Source organism: Malania oleifera, chromosome 9 (genome assembly GCF_029873635.1).
Source record: "Malania oleifera isolate guangnan ecotype guangnan chromosome 9, ASM2987363v1, whole genome shotgun sequence".
Classification (NCBI taxonomy): Eukaryota; Viridiplantae; Streptophyta; class Magnoliopsida; order Santalales; family Ximeniaceae; genus Malania; species Malania oleifera.
Window position 1 is genome coordinate 36,679,691 of NC_080425.1, and position 15,783 is coordinate 36,695,473.

Genomic DNA, 15,783 nt, shown 5'->3' on the forward strand with positions numbered 1-15,783 from the left:
TAAAGAAAACCGTCCAAAAGTTATAATAAGATTACAAAGTTGACATTCACAACCATGTCTTAACACATAGACTCATGGTTTGTAATGGCAGTAGCAAGTAGCAAAGCAAGGAAAGTTGGGAGTCGCAATGTTATGAAATGGGTATTACAGTCATGAATTGCTTTTAAGCAAACACAAGCTTATATATATTGGTAGGTTTGAATGTTGTAAGTCCCAAGCTCTTAATGAGCTTTATAATGTATTTTAAATCTTTTACTAGGACTTGCTAATATTTTTTAATAAGGCTAATAAACTTAACACTGATTCTTGAAGTTGAACAATATAGGGAAAAATAGAAATAAAAAAAGCATGTTGCTAATACTAACAAAATAAACCAAAAATATTTTAACAAATAAATTGTTAATATGAAGTTGTTATTTGCGAGTGATATTATTTTTTCTTACGTGATTATAGAGATTCTTTGTTGAACATTCTGACTCTTCTACAAATCCTTGAGAGGGTTTTTGGGCCTAAAATTAAATTTTAAATATCAAGTTATTACAGCTATTAATATGAGTTTAGTAGATCTCAGGATTTGGCATTGCTAGTGGATTGTGGTCTTTCGCGTTGGCCCTGGTCTTATTTAGAAGCCATGTTGGGTGGTAATCATAGGTTGGTGGGTTTTTGGTATCCAGTGTTGGAAGGGTGTCTGAGCATTTGAATGGGTGGAAAGGTGTGTTATTTTCCTTAGGGGCTCGCAGTACTCTTATTCAAGCTTGTCTTGCTAGTATACCTCTTTTGTTTTTAGGATTCTAGTGGGGATAGCTAGCAAGCTTGAGAAGATTATGAGAGATTTCCTTCAGTTTGGGGTTGAGGAAAAGAGGGATCATTAGTTAGTTGGGAGTAATGTGGAGGTCTATGGTGGATGGGGGTATGGGCCTTGGTGAGCTGGTGTGTAACAACACTGCTCTTATGGCTAAATAGTTATTGGCAGTTTCCCTTAAAGGAGTCCTTCACATAGAGTCAATAAAAGTAAACTTGTCTTGCATGTGAATGGTTGGGATGCCAAATCAGGAGCTAAAAGTTCTTCTAAAAGTCCGTGGAGGTGTATTTCTCATATTTACCCCCTCTTAATTCCTCGTAATCATCGTGTTTTGGGTAATGGTTCCCAAATTCATTGGGAAGATATTTAGGAGGGCAATACTGGTTTTTCCATATCTTTTTCCAGTCTTTATCACTTGTTACGATGTTATTTCTCCTTTTTTTGATTTATAAAGGTGATTTGTCTTCCTAGAATATCCATTTTTGCAAAACACTAAATTATAGGGAGGTGGAGGAGCTTTCTTCTTTGTAGCTTTTGTTGGAGAAGTGTCATCCTTCCTTCATGAGGATTAGTTGGTCTTGGTCTTTAGATTCTTTGGGAGTTATCTTGCAAATCTTTCTTTGATCTTTTGACAAATGTTACCATCTCCTTTCCATACCATAAAACTATATGGCCAAAGTTCTTTCAAAAATCAAGGCTTTTATTTGGTTGGTTGTTCTTAATAGAGTTAACACCACAATATATTACAGAGGAGTAACCTTCAAAGGCACTTTTTCCTGATGGGTGTTCTTTATGTCATGCTAGTTCAGAAACAGCTTCTCACCTGCTTTTGCATTGCACTTTTGCTTGATGGAGGATTTGTTGGCCATTGCTTTTTCTGGTTTAGGTAGAAGTACTGAAGCAAAAAAAATTTATGGGCTCGTGCAGTTTTCACAGTTCTGTGAGGCATATGGCAGGAACAAAATGCTTGAATATTTACAAGGAAAAGCCTGAATTCCTCTTTGTACGGGAGAAGATTCATCACTTAGCCTCACTTTGGAATGCTGCTGCTGGTTTTGAAGGAGTAAGATTTTCTGATATTCATTGGCATTGTCTAGCTTTATTAGTATAATGGCTTGTTTTAATCATTTTGTTTTATTTTATTTTTTTCTTATTTTTGTTTACGAGGATTTCTCATTCTCCTCCCAATCTGTGAAGAGAAATCTATTAATCCTAGTAGCCACGGACTGACCCATTACCAACAGAAAACCAAGTGAATTGAGCATTAGAGAGGAATATCCCTCAACCACACTCCCTAATGAAAGGATCTAAACCCTTCATACTAGAGGTGATTCTAGAACCACCCAGTTTCTCATTAGTAGACCTAATAACATTAGAATCACCTTCCAAACAATATTCTCCGCTATTTTTCACATAAAAAATTTTTATTAATGGGGAATTATCACATTATCATTGTATTTTTAGTTACAATTAATCTATTTTACAAAAGAAAATTTCTTTTAGAAACCTTTAACATACATTCCAAAATATACTAGTACCATTACATATTTCCCACCAATGTATCTATATAACTATACCCCAAAAGTCCACAATTTAGAGCATGTGCCACATGGCAATCAAGCCCCCATTCCATGAACTAGAGTGTTCCACATCCTATGCAACATCGGTCAAAAACAACAAATAAGATTAAAAATTCAAAAGAAAAGAAAAAAAAAAAAAAAAACAGTTTTATAATTATTTGACTTAATTAACCAGGGAAATTTAAATTGATCGACCATTTTTAGTATAAAAGTACAACATCCAGTACACATGAAGATTGATCTATTAAATTGTCATCCCCAAAAATTTGGGCTGTGAGCATTTCTTAAGATAAATTGAAGGAAGAACTACTAAAAAAATCCAATCCATAGATCTAATCTCACAATAATAAGAAAACAACCTCCATTATTCATCCTAAAAGCTAAATTTACAGCACCATTAGCGAGTAAACAGGACTACATATGTAAATAATATTTTTGAAGAGAAAAGATTTTTTTCCTGCATGGAATTCAAAGAGAGAGAGAGAGAGAGAGAGAAGAAGAAGAAGAAGAAGTTTCATGGTATAAGGCCATCTTTTTCAAGAACTTAATCAAAACGTATAACTTCATTACTTGGCCAACAATCTTGGACAGACTCCCAACTTTAAATAAGCTTCTCCCATGGGGGAAAGTACTCAGTGCAGATTGTATTCTTTGTGGGAAAGCTACCGAAAATAGGAATCATCTATTTTTCAAAAGCAATATTTGAAAAAGCTTGCTCTTCCTTTAACATCTCCAGACTATTCACCACTTGGGAAGATAATCTCAACTGGATTTCTAAAATCCCAGCAAGGAAAAAAGAAAATATTCACAGATTGATATAATCTGCTGCAGTTTACACTACCTGGAGACTAAGAAATTTTGTGTGTAAACTGGCTATCATCTAAACATTGAAGAAGTGACTAAAAAATCATCCAAGATGTTAGGTTATGACTAGAAGATGTAAATTGGGCGTAAGAGTCTTTTAATTCTGTTCTTGTCTCAATTTTTCTGATTGTTTTGTTATGTTCTGTTTTAGCTGCCTTTCTTTTGGAGGCAGCCTGTATTAGCAGTGATGCATAGTAATAAAATGAAAAAAAAAAAACCACTATACAAAAGCAAAGACCTTCTGAAAAAGTATGGGAACCTCCCGGCAAAGTACAAAAGCCAGCATCAACCAAGACACCATTCTCTGTAACTGAATGCCAGCCAGACCACAACAACTGATCCTGGCACCAGAAAACCCAAAAAAAGAAAATTAGAGATTAGAAAATAAGCATCATGCAGGTTATAAAGCAACTATTTAAGACGAACCCATCATACAGATATGAAAGGCATAAAAAAATTAAACCACATATCAAAGTGTGATTGCTCTCAAATAATTAAACAGAATGAACACACTCCCACACAGCAATAGATATTTCCCAAACCCACTAAGCAGGAGAAATGACCAGTGTTAATAATAGAAACAAACACTTTTTTGTTTGGACAAGGTGGTTTTGCATTTTGTGGATGGACTTCTCATCCTGTCTGGTGTATTCTTTCTTTATCTTGTAATAAAATAACTTTATCCCAAAAAAAAATAATCTGTCTGGAATTTCTTTTAAAAAAAGATCCACAAACAATTTCCTAAAGGATTTCATGGGATTATTGATAAACATAAAATGGGATAACCCTCAACTAAATGATGAAATTTATAATCAATTACATAATTAGCATAATCAATGATATTTTCTCGCACAAATTTTTTATTATTGCATGTTTAGTATAAATGTATGTTTTTAAGAATTAATGAATGTACTTAAAAACTTAATGTGCAGAGGTGTAGTTTAATTTCAAAGTACTTGGAGTGGCTTGGATGAAAAGTATGCAGGAGGTTAAAAAGAATAGGAGAAAAATTTGGAGAAAAATGCCTTTTAAACAAGTAAAGATTGAGATATAAGGAGAGTGGAGTTTGGCACTTCTTCCCACCTTCTCTGTATAAGTTTCCAGCAATTACTATCTACAGACTTGGTCCAGATGGCGACCAGTTGTGGCCTTCTTGCTAAAAGGCCTTACGTAAAACAGGCGGAGGGACGCAATGAGGCAGCATCATCAATTGCAGAGTCCCAGTGTACTATGAGGGGGTTTTACCTGTAAGGCATAGATACGGGTTATGGGGTGAATGGGCTTCGTGCACGGATAATGTGATGTTATGCAAGTGAAGAAGAGAGAAGAGTATGTTTCAGCTATTGCGCTTGATGCTATGCAAGTGAAGAATAGAGAAGATTATGTTTCAGCTATTCTTATTCAAATGTAGCAGCCCTTTTTCTGGAGGTTTGGTTCCAAAATCACAATGTTGGAACATTAGGAGCATGTGCCAAGCAACCTGTCAAGGGTCTCAATGCTGATAGTGCAATAGATACTGATATAAACGCTCATATTGTGGAATTGTCCAATACTTTTTTTGCAATTAAGTGACTGAAAATTTTCAGGTTGAGGAGGAACTGCAATCAAATGGAGGTGTGAAAGCGGAAAATTTTGACATTATGTTGCACCCACAGGTCATGAGTATTTCTGGAGAAAGATTTGAAGGTGTATAAGCGTTGATCAGCAAGAAAGGAAGCGAAAGATGTGAAAATTTTCTCCCTAACATGTGTATGAACTCAAAAAATGGGAGTAGGAAATTTTTTAAAGATTTATGATACTGGAAAATTTTATGTTGAGGAATCTCAAAATTGTCCTAAGCCTGACCTAGATAAAGAACGAAATCATTTTCAGAAGGCAAAGAAAGAAATAGGGGGAAAAGATAGTGAGTACGATAGTGATTTTGCAAGTGATAGTGGTATATTTGGATGAGATTCACAAAATTCTGGATTATATCTCGAATCTTTTGACAATCATGGGAATATTTCTTATTTGCACACTTCTCTGCTTGAAGATGAGGAGAATGTTTCTATCCCATGATGGTCAAAGGCGTGCCTAGGTGCAAAGGGCAGAGGGGCAACCTGCTTACTGGCTTGAGCAGGCTGAGGCGAGGCACAATCATCAAGGTTTTGTGTTTATCCCCAATTTTAACCATCTTACTTGGAACCCTAGCGAACAATAGTAACGTGCAATGAGTTTCAAGGCTGTTTGAAGGCTCCAAACCTGCATGAAAGATGAAGGCTATTCAAAGGCTCTTCTTCTTCATGAAAGCCCTAGCAGTGTTTGACGCTTATCTTTTTTCTTCGACTGGGCCATCTTCTTCAAAGGCTTTTGCTCTTCAGTTGTTTTTCTAGTGCACCCAGGAAAGGTTCTTCAGTTCATTTTTGAGCCTTCAACCAAGTCATCTCTTGGCCAGTATTCCTGCTCTTGGCCAGACTTCAGAGTTCAGATGCTGCTTTTTTTTTTCTTTCTTTTTTTTTTTCTTTTTTGCCGTTTCGTTGTAAATATAATAATAAACTCTCTGAAATTTACAGCTACTGCTTCCTAGTTTGCTGGCTACTATTCATTGTCATATAGATAAACATTCATTGTATTTAGTGTTTAATGAATTCTGACGGCTCTGCAAAGAAGATTCCTGGACATAAATATGCACATTTGGATTATCAGAACAATAGAATACTTGCAATTTTTTTGGTGAAGTGACGAATGGAGAAGAATTCTAGGCAAAACAACATATTGTTGGAGACTTTCAAACCGTAGAAGAATGCCCTGTGTTAACTTCATGCTTGCAAGAAGATTAAGGAAATATATGTTGAAAAAAGAAGCAAAGGAGGAAAATGATTTATTTACCTTGCCAGATTTTCATGATATGGATCGTTATGGTGAAGATAAAGAGAATGAAGTTCAGGAAATTGACTTTCATTGTAAGAGAATGTTTGGTAGTGGACATTAATCTTCCTTAAATCTAGAAGCAAGTCACCTCAGCCTTGAAGGAACAAAAATGAAAGGATCTTATGGATTCGTTTTCTACTCCTGATCCAAAGAAAGTTGCTCTAAGTGGGAATTAAGGGAAGATGAAGCAAACATCCATTCATGAAGCTCATAAGAAAGAGGAGATAGGGAGTGCGCAGATGAAGCTAGGTAGATTTATGATTCTGGAATACCATTTAATGCGGTATGTTTTGGAGAGTTTTGCAGTGGCACTTGAATTGCTAAGGTAATATTGTCCTAGAACAAAGCCACTTAGCTATCAATAAATGAGAGTTCCTTTCACAAGGAAGTTAGTCGAACAAAAAAATTTGATAGTTCATGAAAAGGAATGGAAAAAATATGGAAGCTCAATATGTCTGATGGTTGGAGGGATTCATTTGAAAAAGGGTCATAATAAACTTCTTAGTGAACTCTCCAAAGGGGTTAGTGTTTATCAAGTGTATTGATGCCTCTAATATTGTCAAGAATGCAAATAGAATGTGTAGATTACTAGAAGAGATGGAGGATTTGGAGAATCAAATGTGATTCAAGCAGTCACATAGAGTACATCAAAGTTATGTTGGTAAGATCTTATTCCAAAACTTAATGGTGTAATGTTTATATCATTATTTTAATATTTTAATGGCTTCATTCTTGTTTTTGAACAAAGTAATGCTTGGAAGCAACGAGGCCACATTTATATTGGACATTGCATTGCACATTAGCTCGATTTGATATTAGAGGATACTGGGAGGAGTCTTGCAATTCATGCAACTTTGAGAAGGGCAATATTCTTGAACAGTTATAATTATAACTGTGTTTCTGTGTTGAACATGACAAGGCCATTCAAAAGAGGACAGACATTAATAAGGTCTACTTGACAAGATCTGCAATGACTTTCATCACTCTCTGTTCAAAACACCTTCAAAAGAATAACTTGAGGAAGATATTTACTTCTAGAGGATGGAATATTAGAAACTGGGCAAAGGAGGCAGCTGACAAAAGAGCAGCTAGTATTGTTTTGATGCCTATCTTTTGGACTACAATAGTTTAAGCTTAAATTGATATGTTCACTTGTTCAGGTACTTTGATTGGCTGATGTGGGGAAAAAAAACATGCAATGAGATATATTTATGAAGCTATGGATAGGGCTAAGGAAGCCATAGCATAACACAAGCCGAGCTTGTTCAAGGCATTATGCTTGCCTGTGACCGCTTGTCTCGTGCGTTTGGGATGGGTTTCCATCATGTAAATACTAGTGTAGGTTTATTTTCTAGTTTCTCCCTATGCCTAATAAGGTAGTATGACTCCTCAGACACTTTCATGTTTCCTAGTGCCAGAGTGAGAATTGCATAGAAAGCTCTTTAGAGGAGGGTGAGTGTTCATCAACTTGTAAAACTCGCTAGATATTGTCAACGTGTTTAGCCTACTTGCCTACCTCGCTAGACACAGTTGTTAATGAATTGCGTTGCTTCAATGTTTACTGCTTACTTGCCACTACTTTCATAATTGCTTACTGCTTCCGTTGATATTTGATTGAATGAAAATGAAAGTGTTTTGTGGATGAATTGTGGTAAACAATAGGCTAGTTAAGCAAGAGTTCTTTAGCTAGCGCCACACGGTCCTTTCACAAAGGTGTGAAATAGTCGACCCGTGACACTAGGACTATCAATGAGAGAGAGGACATAATCAACGAGGCAGTTGAAATTATTGACTCCAGAGTCAAGGTTGGGATCCCAATATCATTAACCTTCGCACGCAGGCAAGGACTTAAAATTTCACTCGAAACATCGAAATTTCAAGTTTCAGAGGGTATCTAATAGATATTCACTCTCGGACTCGTTTTTGAAAAATTTCGACCAAAACTTCTAAATTGTGGTAAATTTCCACCAAAATTTGAAATGTTTGATAAGTTTAGTATTGTAGCTCACATTTTGGTGGAAATTTAAAATAAATAAATAAATTAAAATTATGTTTTGAATTCTCAAAATGAGCATACCTCGTCATTTCATCTTCTTCCTCTTCCTCAAAACTCGAAAGAAACCCTAAGAAGCACTGCAACGCATTGCTCTATTCAAGCCTAAATTGACTTTTTAGGCTTCAAGCACTGCAGCTCCTTGCTCTCTGTCTATTGCAAAGCCGCAGCAGGTAGCAAACGATAAAGGCATCATCGCAGGCCTGCAGCCTCTCACACGAAATCTCTGGATTGTTCATGCACCTTGCCTCTTGCTATACAGCACTCCAAAAACTAATCACCCATCTCCCCTTTTTTGTTTTGCCCCTTGAAAATTCAAAATTCCTAATTACCCTCTCCATTTACCCTTAACCCCCTTATGTCACATCACTCATTTTTGGCACGTGACCAGCCGTGACTCCATCTAAATGAGGTCACTAGGCCTACGCTAGAATTTGTTTTAGAAATCATCATTTGAAACCAAGTTAAAAGCCGATTAAGAGCAAACATTAATTGAAAACACAAGACATATACTTCTTAAGCAACTAAAAACGTTTTTCATTCAGTGACAAGCTCTTTGCATTGAGTTGTACTTTTCATGAAACATTTTTTCTCACTCCCTAGCCTAAATGCAAAACTGAACACACAGGTAGTATCCTTATTTTGCCTTCCTGCCAACCTAATACGTGTCAAAATGGTAGTATCTTAGAGAGCCTAACAAGTGGATCTCTCCTTCAGTTTGAATCTGAAATCATTAAGGAATAAGGTGAGCAACCACAAGCTCAGTAGACCTTCTTAACTCCCCCATATTCAAATAAGGATTTCAATACTTAACACAGGATTTCTTACATGTATGCATGAACATAAGGTGCATGAACACACTTTATTCAAAACAATATACATGAACACAATCTTTATTCTTGGCATTCTGTTCATCAAAAGTGCCATCACAAAACACCCAAATAGCATGCATTTGCACTTTTTTTTCCCAACATAGCAGTGCTATCCCAACTAAGTGCACATTTTATCTCAAACAAGTGCCAAATTCCAGCTTAGCCAACCACCGCTTAATGCAGAAATACTAACAAGTGCAAAATTCCAGCTTGGCGGACCACCGTTTAACACAAAAATACCCTCCGGAGGTTTAGGGCCTTTCACCCAAGGGAGACACAATCCCTACCTGCTCAAATTCCATAATTTCACACCCACAACAACACACGGTGCCATCTATTTCACACAATAACAATTCAACATATGCATACACAAGCTTTGACATAGCAAGTAAAACCATCATCTTTACGAGATGAATATCTACCACATGAAAATTTTCCAATTGAACAAGATATGCAACTATGATAACCAAGAAAACATATATGCATTATGCAGCCATATCAAGTAATTAGAGATAACAAGATTAATCTTCCTTATTAGGTTCAACTTTATGCAAGTTTCGATCCTTGTTTCCTTTGGATAGCCAAAATCCCTAGGAATAAATGAAATTTAAGAACACGTGCCTTGATTTTCAGCTTCTTCAACTTGGTCTAAGTTTCCCTCCGAATTTCGAGTATTTTCCCTTGATTTTCTCTGAAAGGGTCTTCAGCCAGAGTTTATGATGGGCTGCTCTGCGGGGCTGGAAAAGTCAAGAGAGCAACTGGACACATGACAGGGCTTTAGCAGCTGGTGGGAACAGGGTTCCTGCAGTGCTGACATCTATGCACAAGGTGTCAACTGCTTGTTTGTAGTTCTACCAGGTGTCACACCTGTTTCAGCGTGCCCCATTTTGTTTTTATTCTCCCTCCTGGCCCCAACTCTTATGCTATTTATGATTCAACTTGACCCTCATCATTTAATTTCATCTAAGCCACTCCTACCACTAACAAGTCAAATGGAATTTCCAATATCAGTTAACACAAAGCAAATAAATGAATAACATGGCTAGTAACTTGTTTATTGCAAAACAAAGCAAGTCATGCTAATTTATCAAAATAGTTTAAATTTACCATGGCCTAAATGGTATGGTTATCACACCTTATACCATAACTTCTTAGTTATTAGTTATTAATTTATCATAATTTTATAACAATGACTTCTTTATATAAATTTTTAACATAAATGCCCTAACCCTTGTTTTACAACTACTACTACTACTATATTTTGCCACTTCAAAAATGCCAAATTCCTAATTACCCATTCCATTTACCCTTAACCCCCTTATAGTGTAGCTTCTTAGTTATTAGTCATCACCCTTGTTTTCCTACCACTACTACTAAAATTATTCTTTACTCCCTTGCTTGCTTTGCAACATGCAATTTATATACCCTGCACACTAAAAACTTGTCCTGTATGCATTTTTCTAAAATCATTTTGATTCCAAATTATGCATAATCTTCTATTCAAATATTTCCCAAATCTTGAATAATTCGGTGTTCATGAAATATATTGGAATTCAAGGCCTCAATACAACAACCATGATACCACTGATCCCATCCTTCTAAAGCACAATGATGATAGTAATAGTGGCTGATGACAGAATGGATGGCAACTTTAATGAGGAAAATGAATGTGTTTGAAGATGGTTCTTTGACATGGGCTACTTCTGCAAGAGCTATTGGAGTGAATGATTCCCCCACCCCCCCAACCCCACCCATCACACTACATCAAGAATAAGCGTGAATATATCATTATCTTATAGAGGAAGAGCTTCATTTAGCACAGCTAGGGCTATAACATTGGAACTTAGAGATGTGGATGAGATCCAAGAGGCAAGTGTAGAGGAGACTAAGACGAAGATGATATTGAAAAAGAAAACTCTGATGGAGAAGAAGATTGTTATCCTTAATGGCATCAAAGAGATTGATGAGCAGGAAATAATCCAAGGTCTTAACAGTGAACAAATATCCAAAAGAGCTATGCTTAGGAAGGAATCAAACGAGGTTATTAGTCTTGAAGAGATCCTAGAGGCAGAAATCTAGAGCTTCATGGCTCAAAGAGGGGTACCATAATACAAAATTCTTTCATCGGACAACAAACGCTCACTGTAGAAGTTGTTCCTTATCCAGCCATGAAATTGGGGAAATCATCTTAACTAGGGAAGAGGATTTTAAGAAAGATATTTGTGATATTTATAAAGACCTCTACACTAAACCCAAGACTTAGAGACCTACAATGGATGGCATCAATTTCATACCTCTTAGTTCTTCAACTACGAGGCGGCTTGAGGAACCCTTTGAAGAAGCAAAAGTACTCAAAGCAATTAAAAATTGCAATGGGGATAAAGTGCCTGGAACGGAGGGTTTCGCCTTGGCTTTCTTTTAGGCTAACTGAAGCCTCCTCAAGCACAACTTGCCAAACATGTTCGAGGAGTTCCATAGACTACAAAAATTCGCCAATTGCATAAATATCACTTTTGCACTCCTATTCCAAAGAAGGTGGGGCTGCTAACATCAAGTATTTTGGCCCCATTAGCATGGTAGGAAGTATTCATAAAATCATTGCCAAAGTACCAGCTGAGAGGTTCAAAAAAATCAATTCCGGAAGCCATTGGTTAGTATCAACATGCTTTTGTGGCTGGAAGCCAAATTATGTATGCTGCCCTTATTGCTAATGAGGTGGTGGATGCCCATCTAAAAGAGGGGAAAAGGGGAATAGTGTGCAAACTAGATGTGGAGAAATCCTTCGATTACGTCAACTAGAACTTCTTCTTTATCTACTTAGGAAAATCAGCTTAGGGGAGCTATGGTGTAGTTGGATTGCTCAATGCATCAAAACCCGAAGATTCTTAGTGCTCGTAAATGGCTGCCCTTATGATTTTTTTTGCTCCTCAAGAGGCTTGATGCATGGAGATCCCTTGTCTCTTTTTCTATTTATTTTGGTCATGGAGGTGCACAGCCTCATGCTGATGAAATCTACTAAAGGAGGGATCTTTAGAGGTCTTAAGGTGGGTAGAAATGGAAAGCTTTCAAAAGTTTCTCATATTCTTTTCACAGATGGCCAATGTTTACTTTTGGCATGATGTGTAGCGTGAGAATCGTAATCTTCGAGCTGGCTTTCCCATCATCTACAGCTTGACTTGTGACAAAAATTCCCTTACAAGTCATCATCTCCAACTCACTCATCAAACAATTTTTCAAGGCATTCCTTTTAAAAGGAACGTGGCAGATTGGGAGCTTCATACACACTGATTTTTACATATTTCTCTACAAATTCTGTCACCAAAGCATCCCCAACGAACCAAAATGGGCTTTGGACAAAAATGGTTTTTTCACTGTTAAATCTTTATATAAGAAGCTCTCATCGTTGGGAACAAACAGCAATAACTCCCCTTGAATTCACATTTGGAGGACAGCAACCCCTTCAAAGGATGCCTTTATTGCTTGGGAGTCCGTACACAGAAATATTTTAACCCTCGACAATCTGCAGAAAAGACAGCTTACATCACAAATTGGTGTTTTCCCTGTATGGCTTAAGCAGAATCAGCCAACCGCATTCTTCTCCACTGCCCCTGGACAATGAACTTGTGGAATTTGGCTCTTTCCTAGGCTGGGCAGCCGTGGGTTACAGCAAATTCAGTTGGAAGGGAGAATTGGGCTTGGAAAGGCATCAGAACCACAAAGGAGAATCGAAAGGCTTTGAACTCATCCCTCTCACCATCTTTTAGTGTGCTTGGAAAGAAAGAAATAAGAGAGCCTTCAAAGATTCAACTACTACGCTTCAGACTTGCAAAGACCAATAGATTGCTGCTGTCTCCAGCTGGCTTAGTGGGAAAATTGTTAATGATCATTTTGTAATACTTGATGTTTGCGTCACTCTTTAAACTGGTTGATGTTTTGTACCACAGGTTGGCATCCCCTTGACGCCTTGCTAATATTTTCTCTTTGTTGATCAAAACAAAGAAAATTGACTTTTAGGACCTGTTGGAATTTGGAAAACTTCAGGAAAATATGAAGGAATCCACTTTTTCATATGTGGTTATCAAGGAAGGGAAGAAAGAAAATAAAGTATATCGTAAATAAATAAATAATTTTTGACTTAAAATGTCATTAAGATCCGATATTTCTCAATTTTTTATCATGTTTGAACATTTTCTTTATTAGTATTTGATATAAGGAGAAATACAATAAAAAAAAATGAATTTCCTTCTTATTTTATTTCCACTTTCTCAAACAAAAACATTGATCCAAATGAAAGGTCATGGTTACAGCAAAATTTATGGTGAAAAAAAATTCTGAGCAAGCAAAATTTTTTTATGCTGAAGGATTTCATGGGACCACTCAGATAAATTTCTTTTGATACCAGGCAGTTTTTAGCCTAAACATAACAGCTAGAGAGAATTTTTTTTCAGCTTAAGCGACAATTTTTATTCATCACATTAGAACTTCGAAGTTTGCTCTACAGAATAAAATAATTGAACTAATGAGATTCACAACTTAGAAATATCCAATTCCTGGGAGCAAGACATAGTTGCAGCAAAAAAAAAAAAAAGTCATGCACAATCACAAACTTTTTTCTTAAAACAACAATTAGTTCATTTCATCAAATAGTATGTAATAATCAATCTTACTTTGTGCTTACAAATGGACCGTGTAAACAAATTTTGTACAGGAGTGGATGCATAAGCACCAAAACAGTTAAATGGATATGTCAACAAGTGTGCATACCAACACAAAAACACATGCACAAGTGCACAAAAACATACATAACCAAGGTTAGAATACCTGGTATCCTTGAAATTGTAGCTTTTCAAAGAAAACCAACAGATACTGTAAATAAGTGCTGCACGTTCAACTGCTAAAAGATCTCCTGATATTTCCTTCCCAATAAAATCAAGTGAAAAGGCGAGTGGAATTGAAGATCTTGTAGGATGGAATGCATTTCTGCTAACCAGCACAGATAAGCTTTGTAAAAATATTTCATGCACTGCATGAATTTCGCCACGAAGGCCCAAGCATTTTCCTAAAGCAGTATAAATACATCTGTCAAATCATGTACCATATCATGTATCAATTTTTATATTTTCAGTATAACATATTGCACCAAATTGGGCATAGATACACCTAAATGTTAAATAAAATGTAAGAGATTGACACTCAGAGAATGACACAACTGACAATCATGCCCATGAAAAGTTATTATCAACTGTCAAGGAAACATGTCATCATACTTAACCAAAAATATACAACAGAACATGTAAAAATTTAAATCAGAAAGTTCAAAACAGGATTTCAATGTGTGGATGCATGAGCAGATAGAAATCCGATCTGCTCAAGTACAATGCATATCTGCATTCTTCATATGGCAAATAACCTATTCTTTAACTTGACATCACATTGGGCATGATGCCTCAAATATAATTTCCACGTGAAGCAACAAGTTTGAACAATTAATTTGCAAAATTACAAGAAAAACAAAAATTAGGGGAATCATAGAGAAAATGCACAAGAAAGCATCCAGGCGTCCACTAATATTTTCTTTACAAACCTAAAAAGATAATGGATTTAAATTAAATTTTAACAATATTCTGAATAAAAAAAAGAAATTGCTGTTTTAAAAAACAAAAATAATGAACATCATAGGCATCATTTGTATCATAAATGTATCATGCCAGAGGGTTGATTGCTTTTACATAGTACACATACCTCTCCTCTTCTTCAACAATTAACACCTTTTTACGACCCACATTGCGAGCTTTAACAATATTGGAGTCATGGGAGTAATTAGCTCATAACTGCAGCCAATTTAATCCATGTAACTAAATGAAGCAGCATGCATGGAGGAAATACATTATAGATTTTGTCAGATTGCTAATCTGACAGACTAAAACTAATTGCAATGATATTTAATGGGTAAGAGAGATCCTCTCATGCAGAAACACAGCCATAGAGGCTATGAAAAGTTCCATTTTGGGAGAATCCTAAACCCACACTTCGATGTTCTCAAGAAAATTCTGAACAAATCAGAATAGATAACAAAAATCAAAAGGGAAATTCATACTGCCTCCTCATTATCTGCATGCCAACTTTGGGCACTAAATATGCCTAGGAAAATGGCCATTGTTTACTACAGATGGGTTTTCTCTAGACTGGAAGACCTCATAAATGAACTTGGTAAATGAAGTTGGACTTAGGAAATGACACTTTAACTGGAACATAAACATCAAACCTAGATAACAACTAATCAATATTATAGAAACTAACCATAAAAACTACGCTTCACTGGTTCAGCAGCCTTGCATCACTAAATGGGCTACTACTTTTGTCATTTACTTTTAATGTCCCTGATTTCCTTGATGCAATATTGTTGATCTAGATTAGTCTGTTCGAATAGATTCTCCAGACCTTCAATTCAAGCATGTCTTTCTGAACCGACTTGAATTAGTCCTTGGTCAGTGTGCTCCCACTTTTTTTGCTCTTTTATTACTTCCTGTTTTTTTCTTGTTTTTTTTTTCCTGAAAATTAAACAAGATCAAAAGACGTTAAAGCTGGGCCCATCCAGATTTTGGTGCAGACTGAATTGTGCTAGTCAACAGGTTGGATTTGGGTTTGAGGTAGGTCGATCAAGTTAAAATAAAAGCTGGTTGGGCTGATCTGTTTATGATT

General features: G+C 36.2%; 1 protein-coding gene across 3 annotated transcripts in view; it reads right to left on the reverse strand.

Moving 5' to 3' along the window:
* LOC131164793 (separase) overlaps positions 1-15,783 on the reverse strand; it is an 85,405-nt gene that overhangs the window by 13,244 nt on the left and 56,378 nt on the right. For all 3 annotated transcript variants that reach the window (XM_058122245.1, XM_058122244.1, XM_058122246.1), the window contains exons 18-19: positions 13,903-14,140; positions 3,485-3,587 (exon numbers count right to left, since the gene is read on the reverse strand). In XM_058122245.1, the coding sequence (XP_057978228.1) occupies positions 3,485-3,587; positions 13,903-14,140 (341 nt within the window). The remainder of the gene's footprint in view (positions 1-3,484; positions 3,588-13,902; positions 14,141-15,783) is intronic.